The sequence below is a fragment of the Leptinotarsa decemlineata genome, unplaced genomic scaffold, assembly GCF_025532065.1.
Source record: "Leptinotarsa decemlineata unplaced genomic scaffold, Ldec_3_MD MMD2_tig00000690_RagTag_RagTag, whole genome shotgun sequence".
NCBI classification, from domain to species: Eukaryota; Metazoa; Arthropoda; class Insecta; order Coleoptera; family Chrysomelidae; genus Leptinotarsa; species Leptinotarsa decemlineata.
The window spans coordinates 2,023,595-2,049,093 of record NW_027412554.1 but is presented as its reverse complement, the minus strand read 5'-3'; the positions used below and the strand labels follow the sequence as shown (position 1 = coordinate 2,049,093).

The 25,499-nt window shown below is 32.4% G+C and overlaps 3 protein-coding genes across 6 annotated transcripts in view; 1 reads left to right on the top strand and 2 right to left on the bottom strand.

Moving 5' to 3' along the window:
* Gdap2 (ganglioside induced differentiation associated protein 2) overlaps positions 1 to 25,499 on the bottom strand; it is a 313,619-nt gene that overhangs the window by 166,248 nt on the left and 121,872 nt on the right. For all 4 annotated transcript variants that reach the window (XM_074174665.1, XM_074174666.1, XM_074174663.1 and 1 more), the window contains exons 5-6: positions 17,555 to 17,664; positions 13,375 to 13,516 (exon numbers count right to left, since the gene is read on the bottom strand). In XM_074174665.1, the coding sequence (XP_074030766.1) occupies positions 13,375 to 13,516; positions 17,555 to 17,664 (252 nt within the window). The remainder of the gene's footprint in view (positions 1 to 13,374; positions 13,517 to 17,554; positions 17,665 to 25,499) is intronic.
* LOC111505677 (uncharacterized) lies at positions 21,319 to 23,594 on the top strand. Its single transcript, XM_023160528.2, has 2 exons — positions 21,319 to 21,914; positions 22,545 to 23,594. Exons 1-2 carry the CDS (start codon positions 21,378 to 21,380, stop codon positions 23,349 to 23,351), a joined length of 1,344 nt encoding a protein of 447 aa, XP_023016296.2. The 5' UTR covers positions 21,319 to 21,377; the 3' UTR covers positions 23,352 to 23,594.
* LOC141482081 (uncharacterized) lies at positions 21,910 to 24,212 on the bottom strand. The gene is made up of 2 exons (XM_074174661.1): positions 23,596 to 24,212; positions 21,910 to 22,445 (listed from the first exon to the last, which is right to left on the bottom strand). The coding sequence occupies exons 1-2, from the start codon at positions 23,986 to 23,988 to the stop codon at positions 21,951 to 21,953; spliced, it is 888 nt and encodes a 295-aa protein (XP_074030762.1). The 5' UTR covers positions 23,989 to 24,212; the 3' UTR covers positions 21,910 to 21,950.

The following is a 25,499-nucleotide window of genomic DNA, read 5'->3' as shown; positions in this document are numbered from 1 at the left end:
GTAAGGCAGTTTCAATGACTGTTCTGCAAGAAAAACCTTGAGAGTATGGATTGTCCTACTCGTGAATGTGTAGGTTTTCATATCTCAAAGATGATAGATAATTAAATTCTAATATTGATGGAATTCATTTGAAAATAGACGAAGTAGAAAACATTCGTTATCAGTCAGAGAAAATCTCTTTACGTTTAGACTGAAATTAGTAGACTTTGTAAGAATTGTGAGCATATAGAAAAGGATATCAAATCGATGCAAACTGATTTGAATGAAAACTCTCAATAAGCATTCAAAAAAAAGCAAAAACAATGGTGTGTGATGACCGAATTCATCTGTGAAAAAATCATTATAAAGCCGGAGCTGATGAAATTGTAACTCAGTAGTTCCTGATTAGGTTATAAACTAGACGATAATTGTTACAATAGTCGGCGATTGCAGCAGCGACACCGGTAGCAGTTGAATCAGCATAATGTATTTGGTGGAGACTATGAGCAAGTGTATTAAAAGAAGAGACAATATAAAAGTCGATTAAATCTACAAATGTTCGTCAAACGGTCGAAATATAGAATAAGCGCTGGTAGCCTAAACTTTCTCAAATTTATTGGCTTGAAGCCGTGATATAAAAAATAGTTATAACATGGCGACCATCACCACAAGTGATGAATTGGAGATATTAGAGAATCCCATGTTCGACCATTCCCCCATCAGCGCATTTGTATGAAAGCTTTATTTTATCAATTTAATTAATTCTTTTTATTCATACTGGAAACTTGTAATGCCCCCATATGCCAATTTTGAATCGAATCAAACCACAATTACAAGTATCGTCCACTATCCTGTTTTTTGCATCGACAAAACAATCACAATTTCCAACCCTGAAAATCCCCTCATACTAATTTTAACTCGAATCGCACCATAATTACAAATTTCGTCCACCATCTTGGAGCTTCTATATTATTTTTTTGCATTAAGAAACAAATCATAATTTCCGACCCTGAAAACCACCACTTATCACTTTTGAATCAAATCGGATCATAATTGCAAATCTTGTTTGCCATTGTGGAGCCGCCATGTTGTTTTTTCTCTTAAAAAAATTCCATGATGCATTGTCACCGAGTTTATGTCAAATTAGCTTGCAAATAAAGTATCATAATTTGGAATATGAAACAGTCCTTTTTCCGCAAAATGGCGCCAAAATAGAATGTTAGCTAGCGAAAATTAGGTTGGCCAAATTCCATATGAAATTACATTTTAAATGATGTGTCACACTTACTACTTTCCCTATTCAAATTGTTTGGTTGTGAGTGACCGAGGGGTGGGGGGAGTGGTATGACAGTTGAAGTTATGATAGAAAGATGTCCCCCTTCGATTACATATCGACATGTTTTTGCATTTTTTTCAAAAAACATATGTTTTGTTGAAGATATTCAATCTGTTTCGTTTTCGGTGCCCCACCCTGTATAAACCAAATGATTCGCCATATTACAAAAAAATCAGATGTAATCAGAACCTCAATAAATTTTCAAGACCTTATACTCGATATTACAGACAGTTATATTTACATTTTTACATCGAGGGAAAATTCGCACCGTCTGATGTCACCAAGCGCTGCTGCCTATCCAATAACGCCCTCGCTTCGATGAATTTCGTTATGAAATGGGTGGCGAGCAAGTGGCCGTTGTTAGAAACCCCAGCAAAACCACCACAATGAAAACTGAAAAATCTGATATCATTTGGACAAACACATGCAAATGCGCTACTACCGGTAGGATGGAGCCTTATGTTAATAATAATAATAATATACGTTTGATAATAATAATAAACGTTTGTTTCATGTCGTTTTGTGTTGGTGTTGTCTCGGAAGTTATTGCAATGTTTTTTATTTTTTCAAATGTGTAAATATGTCTGATTTTAAAATAGTAATATCAACACAAAGAAACTACTTTTCGAGCCCTGAAGAAGAATTAAATTAAATTCGAAACGTCAGAAAGAAAACAATGTTTCTTAAAATAAAAATTATCCTGTTAGACAACCAACCTTTCTTCAGAAAATTTATTCGATCATTAAACTAGTTTACTGGTAAGTATTTTGTTCATTTCATTATTTTCTCCAAGTTGAAGGTTCTCACAATATAATTGTTAATTATCGAGAACATGAATTAATTTGAAAAGTTCATCACAAATGAAACGGTTCGATTTTTCCCAAAGATTATACAATTCCATATTTCAACTGAGATTCCACCAGGTCATAATATATTGTACTCAAACGGTTGATACTTATTATTTATTTATAAAGTTTAAATGTTGATAAAAGACTTCTAGTTTTCTGAGTAAATTTATTTATTCGTATTATATTATCATAAATAATAATTTGCTTAGTGTTTTTAGTCACATTTGAGATTATGTGGCTGTCAAAAAACCCAGAATTTCAATCAAATTTAGTATATTTTGGTTATCAATCGAAATTCTCAATTTTGTCACTAGAAATGGATTTTTGTCGTTTCTATCTCGTTTTTTGGTCAAAAAACCCAGAATTTCAATCGAATTTAGTATTTTTTCGGTTGTCAATCAAAAATTTCAATTTTGGCAAAAGAAATAGGGTTTTGTCGTTTCTATCTCGTTTTTTCGTCAAAAAACCCAGAATTTCAATCGAATTTAGAATTTTTCCGTTTATCAATCAAAAATTTCAATTTTGTCAATAGAAATAGGGTTTTGTCGTTTCTATCTCGTTTTTTCGTCAAAAAACCCAGAATTTCAATCGAATTTAGTATTTTTTTGGTTATCAATCAAAAATTTCAATTTTGTCAATAGAAATAGGGTTTTGTCGTTTCTATCTCGTTTTTCCGTCAAAAAACCCAGAATTTCAATCGAATTTAGTATTTTTCTTTTTATAAATCAAAAATTTCAATTTTGTCAATAGAAATAGGGTTTTGTCGTTTCTATCTCGTTTTTTCGTCAAAAAACCCAGAATTTCAATCGAATTTAGTATTTTTTTTGTTATCTACCGAAAATATTTAAATTTAAATACTATCATGTATCATGTGATAAAAGTTTTTAGCATTACTGGTATTGTTTTTGTATCTATTTTTTTATAAATAAATGATCTATACATGACCCATAATTTCCTTTTACTCTTGTACTGCCATGTATTTGAGAAATATAACCTACTTCATTCAGTGTATTGAGATATAATTGTGAGGGTTCATCCTCTGACAATATATTATTGTTCATGTCTCCTAGGATTATATTATGATAGTTTTGGTTCAAATTTTGAGAGATGTAGTTTTTAAGATGTTAATTGAACAATAGTGGACATAATGATAGGGACCCATAAATTGTGGTTAATGTTATAGACTGTTTATTCGTTTTTATAGTGAATTTGATAGCAGAAACCTTATGAATTTGCAAAATTTCATATTCGTATTTGAATTAGATTTTTATGTGAATTACTATACCATCATTTTGATTCAAGTTTCCGTTATTGTAAATAGGATCATTACCATTCAAATTATACAATGCGATTTTTTCTGATTTGCCACGTTTCCGTCAAAACTTTTTTTAGGGCGAAATACAAGCACTACAGAAAAATCTTTAGGGCGCTCTCAGAGCTGTGCCTGTTCGATTTGAATCGCTGGTGATTAAATCCATTTAGAAAAACGTTCTCAGGAAGTTTATGCCACATAAACGTAGTTCTTCAGTTGAAAGAATTCTTAAACAGTGAAGTTCGAGGTGTACTGAGTTGACCTCACAGTCTACACAGTCAATATCAGTAAAGTATTTCAAAAATGCTTCCAGTTCCTCAAAATTTGTTGTGATGCTTCTAATATTTTGATGTACTGAAGTAAAGCTTGATACTATACACAATTCTCTCTCAATATACGTAATTATCACAAATAAGTATATCCATTTAATTGATTTCATAACCTCTAATAAAAGGATCCAAATTTTGATTTTTTTTTGTAAATATATAAGCAAAAATGAATTTTAATAATCATGAATAATTCCAGCTAAATATAAATTAGTTGTTGCGTGATGGTTGTTTCCTAGACGATTTCTTGATATTTTCTTTTCTATGAATGTCCGCTGGTGATATCTGCCCTCTTTCACAATAATTATAGGTAGTTCAATAAGGTTCGTTTGTTCTGGGCTATCCTCCATATTTGTAATTTCTTTAGTTATAGCATCTGGGTCACTCTTCACGCTGACATCATCACCTACTTCCCATTTCTCTCCTTCGACTAGATCTCGGTAACTGTAGCCTACTTCTTCAATGAAAAATATTTTACGAAATATTTCTGTTTTTTGTTTGTAGCTTCTACAAGTTATTTAACCAAAATCTTTCATTCTGCTATTTCTTCTTCAAATTCGTCTTCAACAATAGACATTTCTTTCCTTTTAATTTGTAACAGTTTTTCAGAATATTTTGTTTCATTAGGTATATTGAATATTCTACGAGTATGATTTTATCAAGGGTATTTTCACCTATAATGTAGACGTTATTAATTTCTTGCTCTGTTAGCTACACTTCCAAATTGGTATTGAGCAAATCTAAAATAAACCTCGGTAGATCCCCTTCTACGCATCCAGAATTAAATATTAATATATTATTTTCTCTCACTGCTCTCTCAAGTATTTCATTTTTAGTTTTCAAATCATCAACCTCTACTATTCATCACCTATTCGAATACTTTATAGCAGGGGAGCCCACGATGCAAAATGGGGATTTACTCGAGCGTCATTGAGACATATTAGGTTGCAAAGCTTAGATGATAAGAAGGAAGAAATGTTATAGAATATATACCTTTTCATCGGTGTGGAAAGCGGCTATAGATTTTTAAATATGTAAAAAAATACTGTTTCATGGACATACTCGAGCGCGTCAGATATTGATAGCATCAATGTCCTACGTATTTTTAATAATATCTGTATGTTAATCTGATCGTTTGCATGATGTGGTTGGTTGTACGTAAGGGTTGAAGGTGAAAAGAAAAAAAATTAATCGAGCGCGTCAGATTTTCTAAGGGGGTGTTGAGTGCAACAAAAAAAAAGCTCTCATTCAATAATCTGACGATTTCGATCTGACGCAAATTCGCGGCCATTATTATAATGTGCAAAAAAAATTCGCCATTTTGAAATACTCAAGCGCGTCAGATTGAGATATATATGGTTCATCTTCATGTTTTAGACGTGCTGTCTCATAATCTGACGATTATCTAGAGGAATTCGCTTAATCTTTTATTTATTTTTTATTCATTGAACTCAATTATTTGAAAAGCTCAGGAAATAGCATTCAAATAAATAAGTGTATGTTTTTTAAGTATAATACTTGTATATATAAGAAAATAGTTTTAAAAAAATGCTCAAAAAAATTTAATTTTTTATAATGACATATATATATATATATATATATATATATATATATATATATATATATATATATATATATATATATATATATATAACAGAATAATTAGTGACTGGATTAACTATAAATCGATTTAATTCGTGACTGCAACCTCACGAATTAAATCGATTTATATATATATATATATATATATATATATATATATATATATATATATATATATATATATATATAGGACGAAACGTTAGTTACAAATAAAAGTGGTAAAAAACATAGAAAGTTCAATTTCTCTTTTCTTCATTATGATTTCCTACCACGTAGTAACGGTCACATCCATTAATTAATTGATTAATCAATCATCATCTTCATCTTCATCACGAACAAGTCTCTGTGATCAGCTGTGATGGCGTCATGGCAACATAATTCAGAGTGAGGACGGAGTGAGAGAGTAATAGATAGAGAAAAAGTGAATAGAGAATAGAAATTCGGAGAGGGAAATATAGGTATCACAGAGTTGCACGCATTGAACTTTATCGACGAATTTTTGTTATTTCGGCTTGCGGAAATCGTCAGATTATATATTTTTCGTTATCCTTGAATTATTTCCTTCAAAATAAAAAAAATATATAGCTACGCTTCAGAATGTCGAAATGACGTTATTTTTTTACAACTTTGCTGCCCTCCCCTTTCTTTACGTCACTCTCACATTGTCAGATTACTGGAATATACACTACACTCTGCTGCTATTGAATATATATGCCCTATAACAAGACACTTATGAAATACAAGAGTAGGAGTAAGGTTTGTTTGGTCGGTATTCAATTTCAATTTTCATATTTTTACTTATTTTATTTCATTGTAATTTTTACTTCAGGATTTTTTGCTTGATATATTTTTTATTTTCAGCTATTCTGTTTAAATTTTCAGTTCTATTTGTTCTTTCAGAGATTTCAAATCATATTGTATCATATTAGACAATGGAAGTGAGAAGTAATGAAATTTACTATGAAACTTTGTCAACCATCTTCAAAAATATTTTTTCTATTACTTTTGTATTCCAGTCATTCATGATGGAATCGAATCAGATATCATTCACAGGATTCCTACATAATATAATTAATGAAAGAAGTAAAATTTCATATACATGGGAACACTGTCATCATCACTGGTAGACACCCATATGTTTCGCCTTAAGACACTTGGTTTATTGGCTACTCAGTACCAAATACAGATCACATTATAAGAAAATAAATACGGATAACATGAGAAAAAAACACTCAACTCGTTCATAAAATTACGATCTTTTGTCTGGGAATTCACCCATGTAATAAATGACATTACGTAAATAACATTCATTGTCTTATTTCATTAAATCCCAGCCAAAGGAATCTTGTTTAAATTGAAAGTGTATATTTTCAGGACAGATCAATTTTTGGTACTGAAGAGCCAATAAGGCAAGTGTCTTATGGCGAAACATCCGGGTGTCTACCAGTGATGACGACAGTGTTCCATGTATGTGAAATTTTACTTTTTTCATTAATTATATTGTGTAGGAATCCTGTGAATGATATCTGATTCGATTCCATCATGAATGATTGGAATACAAAAGTAATAGAGAAAATATTTTTGAAGATGGCTGACAATGTTTCATAGTAAATTTCATTACTTCGCACTTCCAATGTCTAATATGATATAATATGATTTGAAATCTCTGAAAGAACAAATAAAACTGAAAATTTAAACAGAATAGCTGAAAATAAAAAATATATCAAGCAAAAAATCCTGAAATAAAAATAACAATGAAATAAAATAAGTAAAAATATAAAAATTGAAATTGAATACACATCAAACCAACCTCACTCCTACTCTTGTATTTCATAAGTGTCTTGTTATAGGGCATGTATATTCAATAGCAGCAGAGTATACAGACCATGGATCCAATATAGATGACTGGAGCTGAGAGGAAGTGGATATTTTATGCTTGTTATTTTAATATATATATTTCTCTAATCAAGTGGATTGTGTTGATGTATGTGCTTCAGTTATATTTGAAAGTGAAATAGCTCGAATCAAAATATTTTTTGTGAAAATTTTATTTCATTTTGTGAGCAATTTTATTTTTATGCCATGCATTGTGAAACTCTAATTTTTGTACAATCTCAAAAACCCAATGTTGAAAAATTGAATACTCACTGACTGAATTACTGCGTATTATAAGTATAAAAGTAGGTGAAGTTTCATCACCCGAAGACGATTGTGGATACTAACAATTGAAACGTGGCGAAGGAATGTATTAGTTTTTATTTCTTTTCAATTGTTCAATTTTCAATTTTTTGCTTGCAGTTTATTGTAATTTCATTTCAGGGTTTTTGCTAGATATAATTATTTTTCAGCTATTTACTTTAATTTTCAATTTTATTTGTTCTTTCAGAATTCAAATCATTTTATATCATATTAGACAATGGAATCCGAACTAATGAAGATAATATTTTCTATTGCCCAAATAGCCAGAGGTATTATTGACAAAGAGGCACTATAAAACTAGTACCCGAAGGAAAATGTGTTTTCAAACAAGTTCATAAAGTACCAATAGCATACACATACATTTAGCAATTTCATCTGAACACACACAATAATGTATGCAAACTGATGAGACAATACAGGGAGAAAATTCTACTTATATCATCTCCAGAGGTGTTGTTCCGGAGAAATGAACATCATTTCGAAATGGTGGCATGGCACAAAGTGACTTAAATTGGACAAATGTTTGTGGCTGAAGAAAGTCTATTTTGACGGCATAGTCGAGATTCCAGATCAAAAGAACGTAAAACAAGTGGACACTGAATTTACTTGAAAAATAATACAATTTCTCAAAACTGAAGAGGGTATGGGCGTATGTTAGGTTTCTTAAAAATTTGTAGAATTATTAGGGGATATCTTTCACAGGATGAGATTGATGAGGCTTCAGAAATTCTCATTAAACTAGGAAGATATTAGAGCGTTAAGAACAGGGAATCCATTACATGAAGCAAACAAACCAATTTCACTAAAGTAAAGATGGTGTAATTCGAGTATACATGAGTATAATGAAAATGTACATTTGGGAATACAAGTTTTGCATGCATTATTCAGGCTGAAGCGTTGGGTCGTTTCTGGGCGCTCTGTTAAAAACGTTAATCATAATTGCATTATATATTTTCGTACAAAACCAATCAGTCTTAAATATATTATGGATGATTTACCAAAAATTGTATAAAACTCAGTGGACCATTTTCGAAGTGTGGAGTGGATTATGCAGGTCTTTTTGAAATGAAGTTTCATAGGATCAAAGGTATGTGAAAGCTTATTTATGCATTTTCGTTTGCTTTTTGACCAAAGCAGTTCATCTAAAGTAGTGAAACTAGAGATAGAAGTGTCTAAATTCCCGTCCACTGACACCCTTTTCCGATGATCCCAAGGATCTGAATAAGCTCACGTCAGGACATTTATTTCTTCCTCGGATCACCACTACTAGCAGCACACTGCAGACCGATTTGCAATAAGAAAAATTAAGTCATATCAAACCAAATAGTCCCAAATTTTTTGGCTACGTGGTCCACAGAATATCTGTCCAGAGTGTCCAGCCATCAGGAATGTTCCTAATGGCAAACAAAATCGGAAAGTTGCACGGTTCAACGAGGAGATATGCTTGTCATCACAGAGGAAACCTCTTTTCCAAAAAAAATGGGACATGGGGAGAGTCGTCGATATTGACGGTGACGGTGTAGTGCGAGTAATGACATTTGTTCATACATATAAGGGTTTCCTGAAAAGACCAGCTTTTAGATTGTGCGTTTTACCAATTGAGAATGACTGAAATATATGCTATGGTAACCGATATACACTGAAAAGCTTTGGCTAGTTTAACCTGAACTTATTAGGATACAGTTTCAGAGACAGATACTTATGTTAGATTTAATAATGAAATCCTGAGCTTTCAAGGGTGGCGGCATGATAATGCTCACATTTATCATTTCATAAATACCGTCCATTCTCTCACTTCAAGTTTGAAGTATGTACACCAAGATACTCTTTTCAAGGATTAACTTATATGATATCTCTGAAATCAGCAAGAGATTGGTAGACTGAGGCCTATCACAACAAGTGTCATTTTATATTGTAAAAAAAACTAAAAAACTGGGAATACCAGTGAGATTTCAAACCTCTTACATAAAACAAGTTGTTCTCAACAATTTACGTTATATAATGTAGATTTCAAGTGTTTCATTTTCCAACAATTAAAGTCAGCTAAACAGAAGTCATTTTCAAAATAAAGGTTTGTGTTGTGAGGGATTTGGTTTAGGAAGTCAATGGGGTCATGAATGAAAACATTGGATACCATTATTTTTGTTTTCAATTATATGATCATGTATATTTAGTGCAATATCATATCACAAAAAATGCTGAAAGTCTCATTAAAATTGTCTATGTTAACAATACATTAACAATTTTCCAGTGTCAAAGAATTTTCCAAATCTCCTTTCTTTTCAATTTCTACTTGGAGAGTTCAATTTCTATAGAAGGCATTTGATTCTAAAATAGTGATCCCATGATCTGAAATATTATCTGGAACACAACAAGTTCCTTCAATAGAGAAATTTATAAATATTTGAACAATTATAGTACTTGTAGGGTCAGGTACTCGAATAGGCCCAGTCACCACTGGATGTTAATGATATAGAACATAAATTAAAATTCATCATATTTTCTTGGAGTGTGCTTTTTCTTAAATTGATTTGCTACGGATCCTGTTTCTCTGAATTTCGACATTATCCTTGACACAGTAGTATGTTGAACATTTTTTCCTGGATGCCGTTCATTAAAAATGTTAGCTACTTGCCGGTATGGTGTATTCTCACGACATATTAAAACTATTTCTATTCTTTTCTGAAGAGACAACATTATTGCAACAATAACTGTTGAAAATTTGAGAAGTAAATCAACAACTTGACACTACCATAGCATGCATTTTGTTTGTCAAGACCTACTTAAAAATTTTATTCAACGTGATTAAGCATTCTTACCGCCTTAGTTAGTCTTTATAAATAATCTGTAAATACTGAATATTGAAATTTTAATGTAATTTCAACTCTAGTAATTTTATTAATACTTATTGCAGTTTTTGAGTTGTGTCTGCTTTTTCAAAATTGAAGGTACTGACGTTTGTTTAAGAAAATAGCCAAGTGATTGAAACTTTGCACCAGTCATGTTAAAATTTTTATAGCACATTTTTAATTTTTCTCTAAAAATGTCCGTATAAGTAAAAATTTATTAGAAAAGTTAAACTCCATGATGAGTTTGTTATGTATACATGAATTGATGACAATTAACCGAACTTGTTTTTTAAAATAAAGGGGATATCTGTCAAAAATAAGCAAAACTTTAACTTTACCCCAGTTGAATAAAATTTGGCATATGGATATAAAATTGCCGTAGACACAACTTTTTCAAGTAACTTTTTGTTAAATTCGATCTAGAAATGCACTTTTTCAATTTTTTTCAAAAAAAAAATTGAATTTGACAAACACTGGACGTCAGTAGGTCGCAGTTGGAAGCATCATTTTAAGTTAAATTTAAAGCACAAACAAGTACCGAAGTTAAACTTCATTGAAACTTTTCGAAAAAAAAGTTTCCCATATGGTTAAAATCTGTTTTTTCGTTATTCAGCTGACACCCCCATACGAATGACAACTCTCAGAAGTTGAGAAACTTGTGTGAGCTAAGGACTAACGAAGTCTTACCTTTTAACGTGTGATTCCTAACACTTGCTCCGCAAGTTCCAAAATTATGCCTAATACAAAAATCTGACATATCGATAGGATACATTTGGAATTTGCTATATGCCAACTCCTCCACAACACATAGTTGGTCTGCTAATTGAAAACTAATTGAATTAATCGAAAACCTTCTATGTGCAAATTTTCTAAGTATGCCAATTTTATACTTTGTGATATCAAACATAAAAAAATGAAGCTCTTGAATTCATAAATTGAATCATTATAAGGGTGACTAATGTGTCATTTATCGTGTTCATGTTAGACATTATAAAAAACTTGGTTCAATTAACAAGTGCTCATGTCCAAAAGGTCACACTTCAGAGTTGGCATTCTTGAATTTATTTTCATATATCTTCACTTGATGAGGTTTAATCAAGACGAGTAGTTAAGTATAATCCATTTCTGAGGAGCTTTCTGACATACACTTTTCTACAGATATAAATAAGCTGATTCTTAGAGTTTACGTCCCTCAGAGTGGAGTTCATTGGCAATCATTGACATCTCGTTCCATTCAACTCGGTGTTAACCATTTGATTTGAAAATGTGTTCTGACAATTTTTTGATTTTGGTTATTCCCTATTTCTGATATAATCTCGATGTTCATTGTCACAAAAAAGACTTACCTTCAACATTTCAGAATGAAAAGAGAAACAGCTTTCAAGCTGAATAATAAATTTAGGTACATCATTGCTATTTGAGAAATCTAACTCACGGAAGTAGATTCAAGTGGCCTCACATATGAATTATTTCCATTTTTTGTGGTTGTATTAGACAATTGATGAGAATGTGGTGAAATATAATATTCGAGTATTGTTGGTCACATATATGTTTCTTTTCATGTTTCTGGTGCATTCTGAGCTGACACTATGATTATCTTCAAAAATTAAAGAAGTGCATAAAAGTAGCTTGGATGATTTGTAGAGCAGAACTGCATTAAATGATAGTTCAATTATCAATGGTTTTTATTGTTTATTTTGATTTTATATTGAAATTATAAGGATTTTTCAGAATAATTATTAAGATCAAACTATATATTACTCTTGTCAATCTGCCACTTTTGAATAATGAAAATAATAATAATGGTATTGTGTATTTCAGTAGCTAGTAGATACGATTTGATCTTTTCTGTTATGGTAGTGGTAAATGATTAAATATCTGAAGGCCATTGTAATATATATAGAGTCTTCAACTAGAATACAGGCTGGTATGGGTCACTTTAGGTAATTAGTTTAACAAAGCATATAATTATTAAGGTATGACTGGACTCACCATTACACCATGATAATAATTGAACAATTTTCACGAACATTTTTTATTTCTAGGCGCGTTTCGCTAACACGGTTTAGAAATAAAAACTGTTTGTGAAAATTGTTTAATTATTATCATGGATAGACTTGAATATTATAGTTTAATCTTCCCCTTGAAGATGATCACTTGGTGATCGAAACACGTGTCGAGGTGTTAAAATAACGGTTTGGTGTTGGGATAAAACTCCAGTAATATTCTTTACTACACCAAAGGTTCCAAACAGTGCATCATAATGGACAGACTTATTGAAGTAGTTATTAAATATCACTTTTTTGATAAAACAGGCTATTTTTCTGTTTCCACTTTTGATATTACACATGAATCTTTCTGTATGTATAAACAAAACAGTCCAGATGAACATTTGAAATGTGCAACAAGAAAATTTTATACCTTAAATAAGACTCAAGTAAGAAATGAACCGATTTAGAGTAGACGAACCTAGGTTCCGTCATTTTAACTGCAAAACAGCCCAAAGCTGGCTTCTTATTGGCGGTTACAATGTGATTGTTGAATTCAAGTTCATTGTGATAATCATCTCCAGAAATTTAGAACTTGCTCTCTTTTCAATAATATTGTCATCCCTATTTGTTGTTAATGGTATGCCGTCAATAGAGCAGCGGAATGATATTATTTGTTTTGAAAACATTAAACTAAAGCAAGTTAGAGTAGATAAAATTCTATCTTGGTTAATACAATTTCTTACAAAAACAATAATTCACTTGGTAAAATTTACTTACAAGATATGAGTGCCGCTGATTTTTTGGGTTGAACTCAATTAATCAGAACTTAAAAAATAGCATGTTCTGCTCAAACTTTATGCGAGTACTCTATTGTTGAATCATCAGTATGTTTACATGTCTCAATAAAGTAACTGTGTTGAAACTACTCATACCTGGCTGATTCTTCCTCCAGTTTGGATCGTGGAAAGTACAATGGTAATAGTACTTCGTATATACCTAAATCTACTTTATTGACAACAAATATCACAGTTTCTAATGAACTGCCGTGATGTTCAAGGAATCTTCGCACAGTTCCTGAAAGTAAAAAGGAGATATTATAAAATGAGATATTAGATCCAATACTTATTCTAACAACATAAATAATGTATGAATTCAACAAGTATGCCTAAAAGGTTGAAGTACCCTTGATAAACCTTTTCAAGCTAGCAAAAGAAGCATTTACAAAATATAAATACAAAGAGGAATAGAGGAAAACGTAAAATCATATCAAAATGTATTTGTAGAGAAAAATCAAGATATATTTGAGTAAAATATACATGTAAGTTACTTTTGAAGTTTTTTTACTTCACTTTTTGAGAAAATTGCATGGTGAAGGTTTTGTGATATGTCCAAAAAATTATGTAGTATTTCTTGGATATTCTCGAAAATTCTTCATGAAGACTGATAAAAAATTAAATATATGTAAGGTCAGAACTCTTGTGAAAAAAACACGATTGAAATATCCTTTTTTCAAAATAAACTATAAAACTCAAAATATTACTTGACAAGCACCTGTACTTGAAAATTTATTGATCTGTAAAATGTATTTAATTGTTCCGGTATTAATTATATCAACATATTGAAGAACCATGTTTTATCATTCATTTTCAGCTTCGTCTACTTACTATTCAAATGGAAACTTTGTCAGATTGTCAAGTGTGGTACTCTATAACAGGCCTTTTGGCTTCGGTAACAACTATGATGTAGTGGACAGAATGATGCTAATTGAAATCAGTCTTTATTGTACTTTTGGTTTATAAAAACATGTGTGGTTCATTGATTGGGGTTATTAGGGAAGGCTATATGAAAACGAAACCAATCTGTTGAAAGGAACTTCGAAAATAGTTTCAGAAAGGGGATACTCTTTTACGATATTTTTGATACTTCCACTACCTAAACGTGGGTGATAATCACTCCAAAATTTGTAAATGACATGAATTATCTTGTAAGATGTCACTTTGAAACACTTGAAATTCGCTTTGAAAAGTTTTGTAAAGAGTTACATTGGTTTAGGTGCTCACACTACTCGGTTAGTAAAATATCCTGAGGATGAAGACTTTGCTCCATTTTAGTTTGACTATTCTGAATACAGGCCGTTTCTTTCATCATGTGGTACCATTGTTATATTCTAAACCGTAACAGATATGAAGACGATTAATTGGGAAAAAAGTCACCTTGTATCGGGAACAATACAACGGTCGATAAAAATTTACGGGGACACTCTCCCTTCTCGAGTTATACGGGAAAAAAAATGCTGTTTTTCGTTTTTTGAAATGGAATTGGTAGTTTGAAGAATATCAAAAGATGGAAAAGAAAAATGTTATTGTATTCGAAGTATAATATGACATGTAATAATAAATATTCGACAAAACGTTTCGTGTCAACATGGCCACCATCGACTTTTTTTGAATTACGGACCTGTCTTTTTTATTACAGATATTGATAAAGCCATAAATTCACAATCCAAGGGTATATCACATTTAATATTTGTATAGCGTTTCATTTGAAATAATCACCATCATCAGTGACAACAATCAAAAAGAAAAATAATTTATTTTATCATGAACTTTTGGGAAAATCAATACAGAAAATCAAAGCTACATGGCAATCTACATTAAATGCTCGAATTGACGACCTCTTTCTTGAATGCACATAAGTTTTCAGTCCAGACAATTTATGTAGCAATTTTTTAGCATAATAGGTATAATACTAATACATGCATCTGTTATTTTTTGTTTGAGATGGTCGATTTCTGCATTTGGTATTGAAAAAACTTTATCCTTTATGTATCCCCAGACAAAAAATCTAAAGGAGTCAGATCTGGGGATCGAGCTGGCCAGTTAATTGGTCCATTGTTTCCAATTCATTTCCTTGGGAATATTGCATCTGAATGTTTCCTTACTATTGCTTCATTATGGGGAGGAGACCCGTACAGTTGAAAATATTGTACTTCATGGCGGATATTCAGTGGCAATTCATCTAAGTAGCCATCGACTTCATTGAATAAAAAATGAAGATACATTTCACTATTCAAATAAACATCATAAAAGGGCCAAGGATGTTTGTTCCCACAATTCACAACCAAACATTTATTTCAAACCTTTCTTGAAAATTGGTTTCCCTATGTAAATGTTCATTTGTATTATTCCACCTTGGTTGGTGAATTTTGATTCGTTCGTCTATATTATTTTTTTACAAATATTTCCAACTTTCCTATTTCTATGCCTTAACCACTTCGCAAATTGTACTCTCAGTCCATAATTCCTTTCATTGAGGTGATGAACTTTGCGTATCCTGTAGCATTTATATTTGTTCTTTTTCAAAATATTTCTGATGGATTTTACAGAGATTCCCATTTCGTGGGTAATTTCTCGTAAAAAACAATCTTGATTAGCATAATTTTTGTAACCGTCCAATCCTAAATTAAAGAAAAAGATGTTTTTGTGTAAATTTTTATGTGGTAATATTTGCTTACCTATAAAATATATTTGATTCCTCACACTCCCAGTAACTACACATTTTCTTGTTTTCTTTCTGTCAAATGCACCATAGTCCCTCAAATTTCTTTCTAATCATCTAAACATTTGGATATTCAGAATACGACGATTCGGGTATAGCTCAACATACATATTCCTTGCCAAAAGAAGATTTCTATTTGATTTTGCATAACTAAATAGCTTATCAGACCTTTCATCATTTGAATACATCTTTGATATGTTCATAAACGTCTGATAGTTCTCAACAGATGCATTCATTTTTCCTGTCATAAAAACCAAGCAAAGCCTACACGTTTAAGATGGTAACAAAATGAGAATTATAAAAATATTACGAACTATAATTGATTAGGGAGAAATAAGCCTTGAAAGAAGGATTACAGCAATAACAAAAATTTCCCAATCGAAAAAGTACGAATTTTCATTGTGTTAGGGTACAAAGAAGTAACGACAGGACCGTAATTTAAAATTGTTGTCACTGATGATGGTAGTTATTTCAAATGAAACGCTATAAAAATATCAAATGTGATATACCCTTGGATTGTGAGTTTATTGCTTTATAAATATCTGTAATAAAAAAGACAGGTCAGTATTTGATGGTGGCCATGTTGACACGAAAAGTTTTATCAAATATTCATTATTACATTGTCATCGTAAACTTCGAATACAATAACATTTTCCTTTTCCATTTTTTAACATTCTCCGAAATAACAATTCCATTCGAAAAAAACGAAAAACAGCATTTTTTGTTTCCTCCTTATAACTCGAGGACGAGACTCCCTGTAAATTTTCTTCGACCATTGTTTTGTTCCCGATGACAGTTACCTTTTTTCCCATTTTATCGTCTTCGTATCTTTTACGGTTTAGAATATAGCAATGTTACCACATGATAAAAGAAACGACCCTTATATTGAAAGCAACTTTTTGATTTTGACATAGTTCATAAGAACTTATTGAATAAGAGTTGAGTATCTACTACTTTTGACCCAATTAAAATATTTCTAATGACCTTCTTCATTTATTTTTAGTTGGTGTTTCATTGTTAAGTTCAAGTTTCAGGACACTTTTAGCTTCAGAACAACCCTGTCTTTAGTGCTCCAGCAGGCGGGAGGTTAATATACATCTTTCAGTTTGCTTTACGGTAGCAAAATCATTTGAAAATTTAACAAAAATTATATCGACTTCCTTTTATCAAAACACGTTGTGTCTGGGTGTGGTTATTATGAAATATAAGTTAATATAAATCCTGGTACTTACTAATTCAATGAAAATATGAGACCTGAACTGTGTTTCTAGATACCCTTTTTTAATATTTTGAGAACACACTAGTTTTAGTTTTCAAAATGATTTTAAAATTAATATATACTGCTCAACGCTGAGAGAATGAAATGATGGAGAAGCCAATAATCTTTTATTAGTATTGATTTCAACAAGTGTTCCTTATCAGTTTCGGGTGTATATTTACGTTGTTTTCTTTATCAGTTTGCTAATTATCACTATTATCAACACCAATAATGCGTCTAAGCTAAGGTGAAACCATACAATGACATAAACATGATTATCTGTGTATTCAACTTACGGAGTGCAATGTGAGCCCCTTCTTCAGGTGGATAATTTCTCTTCACAGAATTTATGATAGGTAACGCTACAGAATGAAGGCCACTTTCTTTTGCTTTTTGGAGTACACCTCTAAAAAAGATGAAAAACAAATGTATTCATGCAAACAGTAGGGTAAATAAAAACATGAAAGGGTTCTTATCTCATGAATGAAAATAGAAATAAAGAAAATATGGCCAACTATTTTGATAGGTAGAATTGGAACCTCTGACATAAAAAATGTATTTAATGAAATCACTTTTCCCACACCTGAACAAAGTATGGTCTCTCGACGAGCGTTTCGCTAGCAAAGCTAGCATCATCAGGAGATGACTAAAGCCTAATAATATTATTATTATTAATATGCTTTATTGTCCAAAAAACATCAGGTCTTTTCGACAAAGCTGCAAATTTTCTTCAGTCACCATACATATAAACACACATAAACATTCATACAGAGTACAAATCATATTGAAATAACATAAATACAGAGTAAAGACATGAATATGTGAACAAATATAAACATACATTAAAAATTTTTATCCAAACACATACAATACATACAGATACTGAAGTGAGATATTACACATTGAAGAAACAATACTACTTTGTCTAGATACATATTAAAAATACAGATGATAAAATGAATTTGAGAAAGCTGTCCTTACAGAGCTCTTCTAACCATAATAGGGTCTAACACATAATAAATATTTTACTGATTTCAGAAATTTACAGTTTTCCTCTAAAATTTTAACGTGGCCAGGTGACTGATTAAACAGTTTGAAACCGTTATAATATAGGGTCTTTCATTAAGCACTTCCTATCAATACATTTAAAATTAAACAAAGTGTGTGTGAGATTTCGAAATTTTTTATTCGTTTATACACAACATCGTTCAAATGTCCACCACAGCTTCTCTTGGTGTAGCGCATCTGAAACGTCCAATTTTCCATAACTCCTGGCGCACAAATCAGGCTAAATTTGACCGATGGCGTGGGTTATGTCAGTTTTGAGAACTGTTGTGGTTTGAGGCTTATTCGCATACACCTGCGACTTAAAAAACACCCCCCAAAAAAAGGCTAAAAAGGTCGAATTGCGATTTGGTGGTCAGTTCACATCACTATCACGTGAGATGCCCTCAAATCGCTCGTGAATATACTATGTTGCAAGAACTGTGTAGCACGTAGCGCCGTCCTCTTGAAACCACATGTCATTGGTGTCCAGATCATCCAATTCAGGCCTATAGTGCTCGTCGTTAATAATGATGGCCTGGCCAACGTCCTCAAAAAAATATGGACCGTGTAAAGGTTCTCTCATAATGGAATGGTTGAAATCAAAGACTGAAGGAGTGTTCACTTTAGTCTATTGACCTTTCTGTTCTAAATATTACTGAAGTTTTTCCCAACACCAAATCGTTATTTTCAACACCTCGACATGTTCGATCACCAAGTTATCATCTTCAAAGAGGAAGATTAAAACTAGAAATTAATGCGAGCTAACCCTATTTATGATATATAGGTATATTCTTTATTATGTCATCTACAATACCCCTCGAGAAACCGTTAGTGGCTGCTATTTCCTGTATTGTACGTGTTTCTTTTGTGAACCTATCATGTGTTAGAGGAAAAGTCAAAAGACGATGCACTAAAAAATTCAACCCAGCACGTTTGTGCTGTCCAGAGTGATGTGAACTGTCAAGAATATACCTGTACGTGCTTGTTTCTTTTCTAAATATATCTTATTCTAACCCTCCATATTGGCTCCAAATTACCAAAACGTCAAGAAATGGTAGTTGTTCCTTATTTTCTAACTCATACGTGAATTTTACTGATGGACATCTATTATTTAAAATGGAAACAAAGTTGTCAATATTCAATTTTTTAGTATCGAATATCGCGAAAATAGCATTCACATACCTTAGCCAAACCCTTGGAAAATACTTCGACTTTCCTTTGGTTTCCATTTCGAATCTGTTCATGAACAGGTCTGCCAGGTAGGGGGACAAGGGGTTTCCCATGGCCGTTCCTTCCTGTTGTTCATAAAAGCAACTTTCTACCTGGAACCGATTTTGTTTCATACACAAATTAGTAAGAGAAACGAATTGATCGATTTCGTTATTATTGAAATTATTTTTCTCTGGTAATTCCCTGAGGTATTGCAAGGTCTGTGGAATTGGGACGCTAGGAAATAACATCAAAAGAAACCAAAATTTCACCTTCTTGCAGAACCACGTTTTTTGTATGTTGTATGAACTCTAAAGAGTATTTTATACTGAAACTTGGTTCCGCAATAGACAAGGTTTCAAATTCCTCAGTGAGCCACTTTGCTATTTGGTAGGTAGGAGCTCCAATAGCTGACACGATGGGGCGCATTGATTTTCCCGGTTTGTGGATTTTTGGGAGGCAATATAGTTTCGACACCATTGGGTTGGAAACTTGTAACTTCCGTTTCAGTTGAGGGGTAAGTATGCTGTCGCATTTCTTGAGGACGTCTTTTACTTCGGCAGTCATTTTTGGTAACGGGTTCCTGGACAATGTCGCATACGATCCGTTAGTAATGAGAGTATTGACCCTTTCGTAGTAGTCCGATTTATCCAGAATTAATACTTTGTTACGTTTGTCGGCTTTCAAATAAAAAACGTCCTTGTCTCTCAACCGTTTGATAAGTTTCTTTTGGTTTTTATTATTGTTTATTGAATGCTTTCGTTTATCTGCAAAGAGCTGTAAAAGATATTCAATTTTTCCAAATTTTGTCTTCAGTTGCTGATAAAGTCAAAAAATTCGCCAAAGAAAATGGCTTGATTAAGAAATCGATCATCTGTACACTAACCGTAGTCTCTTAGAATTAGATAGTTATAGTCTATATAAAAAACTAACATATAGATTAGAAGAAAATGATTACGTACAATGGAATGACTTTCAGAGAGGAATGTTCCGGATGATTGAATCAAAATATATCAGAAAAATGTGTACGCTCAAAAAGAAACTCAAAACCTTCATATCTAAGCATAAACCGAATGAAACCACTCTGAAATTCATGAATATTGTTGAAAGTCATTCATCACAATCGTTTGATAAGGAAGACATTAACCTTTTGAACAACGGTTTGAAATTTGGCATCCCGCCTTCCGAGAAGTTCTTGAGGATATCATTGCTAGGGTTGAAAGTTCGATTCCTCGAAGGGAGTATTTCGAGAAAAGGTCAGGAATCAAATCTCCAAGAACAAGATAATGGATAAACTGAAGCATTCAATAAACAACAATAAAAACCAAAAGAAACTTATCAAACGGTTGAGAGAAAAGGACGTTTTTTATTTGAAAGCCGACAAAGGTAACAAAGTAGTAATTCTGGATAAATCGGAAAACTACGAAAGGGTCAATACTCTCATTACTAACGGACCGTATGCGAAATTGTCCAGGAACCCGTTACCAAAGATGACTGCCGAAGTAAAAGATGTCCTCAAGAAATGCGACAACATACTTACCCCTCAACTGAAACGGAAGTTACAAGTTTCCAACCCAACGGTGTCGAAACTATATTGCCTCCCAAAAATCCACAAACCGGGAAAATCAATGCGCCCCATCGTGTCAGCTATTGGAGCTCCTATCTACCAAATAGCAAAGTGGCTCACTAAGGAATTTGAAACCTTGTCCGTTGCGGAACCTAGTTTTAGTATAAAAAACTCTTTAGAGTTCATACAACATACAAAAAACGTGGTTCTGCAAGAAGGTGAAATTTTGGTTTCTTTTGATGTTAAGGGTCCTGTAGACGGTCAAATTTGTTTGTCGAATTTGTTTGTCAAACTTCATGTTTTCATCAAACAAAAGCGCATACGATCAAACCAATAGATCAAATAAATTTGCCCATATTTCAGTTTTCTCCTTGACGTTCGTGTGTTGTTATCATCTTCTGTCGTATATAACAATGAGTGATAATACAGATAAGGCGTTTTTGGCATTGACACTAGCACTATGTATGAAGAAAAAGAAAAAAGGTCGTCGATGGTCTAGAGAATGGTTGAAATTACGGGATAAATATACGCACGAAAATTTGTTACGGGAAATAGTGCTCACAGAACCAAATGACTATGCAAACTTCCTGCGCATGGACCATAAAACATTTGAAGATTTATTAACATTGCTAAGTCCTTGCATAGCAAAACAAGATACCGTTATGCGTAAATCTATACCAGCTTCTCAAAGATTATCTATAACCTTGAGGTACCTGGCTAGTGGCGCCGATTTTGAAGACCTAAAATTTCAAGCCTGCATTGCACCTCGTACACTCAGCGGCATTATCATTGAAACTTGTGAGGCAATAAATGAAAAATTAAGCAATATTCAGGTAAGATTTTTATTTCAAAATTACAAAATATATAATTTAAAGAGAATAAAAATTGTTTATAAATTTGGCTGCTGTATCATCTTCAGTTTCTGTATTAGTTTCATTTGTTTGCGAGTCTGAAATATGAATCACCACAGGTTGCTCCGTATTGGACAGATATGATTGTTGTGAAATAGGAGATGGGCTGTACGGAGTAGGTGATGGAGTGTTCCAAGCGAGTGCTGGCTGAGACGGATTAATAACTACCGAATGTCGATGAAGGTTTCCTTCTTCTCCTTCAAAGAGTATTTCGTTTATAAATTTTTCTGCCAGTCTTCTTTGTTCTCCAGACATGCGCTCTAGCTTAAAGGCCCAGTTTCTTGCCATCACCTGATATTCATTTTCAGGTTTTTTGAAATGATCCCTGGCTAATGTCAATAAGTCCTGTTGCAAGTCCTCCTTTTTCTTCTTTTTTATTTGTACAGGACTAATAGATGCTGAAGGTGGCAAAGGTGATTGTGTTGATGTTGATGTTGATAGTTTTGACGATTCCTAGAAACCAAAACAATAAATATAAACATATTACATAATAATAATAATACATAATAATAAACATATTACATAATAATAATAAGTATTTTTATGTTTCAGATACCCAAAACACAAGAAAGTTGGAAAATATTGGCACGACAATTTGGAAATTCATGGAACTTTGATAATTGCATCGGAGCTGTAGACGGAAAGCATATCACGTTACAAAAACCTGAGCATTCCGGTTCCTATTATTATAATTATAAGGGAACACACAGCATAGTGCTTATGGCCATAGCTAATGCAAATTATGAATTTATCATGATTGATGTCGGTACAAATGGTAGAGTGTCAGATGGAGGAGTACTTAAAAATACAAAATTTTGGAATATGTTTGAGAACAACCAGTTGCAGATTCCAGAGCCACAGGAATTGCCAAACTTTAATAAAAAAATGCCATTTGTATTTGTAGGCGATGAAGCTTTCCAGCTTCTTCCAAATTTTATGAAGCCCTACAATAAGCAGGTTTTAAATGACAACAGAAGGATTTTCAATTATCGTTTATCCCGTGCTCGGCGAATAATTGAAAATGTATTCGGCATTCTTGCGAGTCGTTTTAAGATTCTCCAAAAACCCATCAAATTATGTCCTACAAAAGCTAAAATTGTAGTAATGGCGTGTTGTCATTTACACAATTTACTAATGAAACAAAAAAACTACATTAGGAATGGAGAATTAGACATGGAAGATTGTGTTACAGGGACTGTCATACAAGGATCTTGGAGAAATGAGTCAAATCAATTGTTGAATATCGAACGTGCACGGGCTGGAAATAGCGCTACATTAGCAAAAGAAGTGAGAGATGATTTTTGTGAATATTTTAATTCAACGGGTGCTATTCCATGGCAAAACAAATGTTTAGAATAGGTACCTAATCGTATTTGCTGTACTTGTGAAAATAAAAAATATTTATTAATTGGTTAAGTTAAAATATTATTATTGGTTAGGTTAAAATATTATGTTGTACCTATTTGTAACAAGTTGTTTATAAAAATATTCTTTTGAAAATGAATTCTTATTTGAAAATGAAAAAATTTCAAATGTTTAGAGTGGGTAACTGTATATGTTGTACTTGTAGAATTAAAATAAAATAAACATTGTTACTATTTACCGTTTGTCCTGTTATTGAACTGATCCCCGATTCTTCCTCCACTTGGTCTTGTAGAAATTCAAGCTCTTTGTAGTACCATAATGAAGGTACATAGAGTTCATCAGTACCAGATCCAGAAAGCATAGATTTCTTCACCTTATTATTTTCACGCTTGAAAGTTGTTCGTAAAATATTAATTTTTTTTTTAACATCTTCTTCAGTGATGTTCCCGCGAGACACTTTCAATAACTCCGTCATTTTTTTGATCGCATTCATTCTCTTGTGTTTATCCATATAGTCTTTTGATTTTATTCTCCACAGCATCGGCATGTCGCGATATACGGAGATAAATTCCAAAAGACATTCTTTTTCTGACATGTTGCCGTTATTGATTGTCGCAGTTGTGTTCTCCATGGTATCAAGGCAATAACTGAGATCTTATTTGACAAACACCATTGCACACTATCAAACAGGTTTGCCAAACACACCGTCAATCAAAATTTCCATCAAACAGGTCAAACATTTACATTGTTTGACAAACACGTCAAACAAGCTCGCACACTTTCAAAAAATTTGACAAACACGTTTGTCAAACGAATATTTGACAAATAATTTGATCGTTTACAGGGCCCTTTAGTTCCTTATTTCCTAGCGTCCCAATTCCACAGACCTTGCAATACCTCAGGGAATTACCAGAGAAAAATAATTTCAATAATAACGAAATCGATGAATTCGTTTCTCTTACTAATTTGTGTATGAAACAAAATCGGTTCCAGGTAGAAAGTTGCTTTTATGAACAACAGGAAGGAACGGCCATGGGAAATCCCTTGTCCCCCTACCTGGCAGACCTGTTCATGAGCAGATTCGAAATGGAAACCAAAGAAAAGTCGAAGTATTTTCCTAGGGTTTGGCTAAGGTATGTGAATGCTATTTTCGCGATATTCGATACTAAAAAATCGAATATTGACGACTTTGTTTCCATTTTAAATAATCGATGTCCATCAGTAAAATTCACGTATAGTTAAAAAATACGGGACGACAACTACCATTTCTTGACGTTCTGGTAATGAGGAGCCAATATGGAGGGTTAGAATAAAATATATTTAGAAAAGAAACAAGCACGTACAGGTATATTCCTGACAGTTCACATCACTCTGGACAGCACAAACGTGCTGGGTTGAATTTTTTAGTGCATCATCGTCTTTTGATTTTCCCTCTAACACATGATAGGTTCACAAAAGAAACACGTACAATACAGGAAATAGCAGCCACTAACGGTTTCTCGAGGGGTATTGTAGATGACATAATAAGGAAGAAGTTTAGGTTAAGAATGAACAAAATCTCGACTTTCAGAAAGGACAAAAACCAAGATAAATACATCTCAGTTCCATACCACCAATATACTTTGGAAATATTTTCAAGGAACTAGGTATGAAGGTGGTTTTTAAAACAAGTCATACACTACAGAGCCTTTTGGGAAGTCCAAAAGACAAAGTCGAGAATTCGGAAAAGTCTGGAATTTACGAAATTGAATGTAAGGATTGCGATGGAAAATATTATGGACAGACAAAAAGATCTATTGAAGATATAAAGAACACATAGCACACTTAAAATATGGAAGATCTGAAAAATCTGCAGTCGCCCATCATATTTTGCAACAAAACCATTCCATAGACTTCAGTTCATTGAGATTAGGTAGACAAGAGAACAGTTAACAACAACAGGCAACTAGATGCCTATGAGAGTGTAGAAATAAGTAAACACAATAATATTATGAATAATGATGACGGACCTATACCAAAGAGAATAGTATATAGCTTGTTAAAATAAAATAATTTTTTTGGGTTTACTGATTACTACACAAGGACACATTGCAAAAATAAATTTGGATAGGCAGTATTGTGAAATTAATTTTTATATAGCTG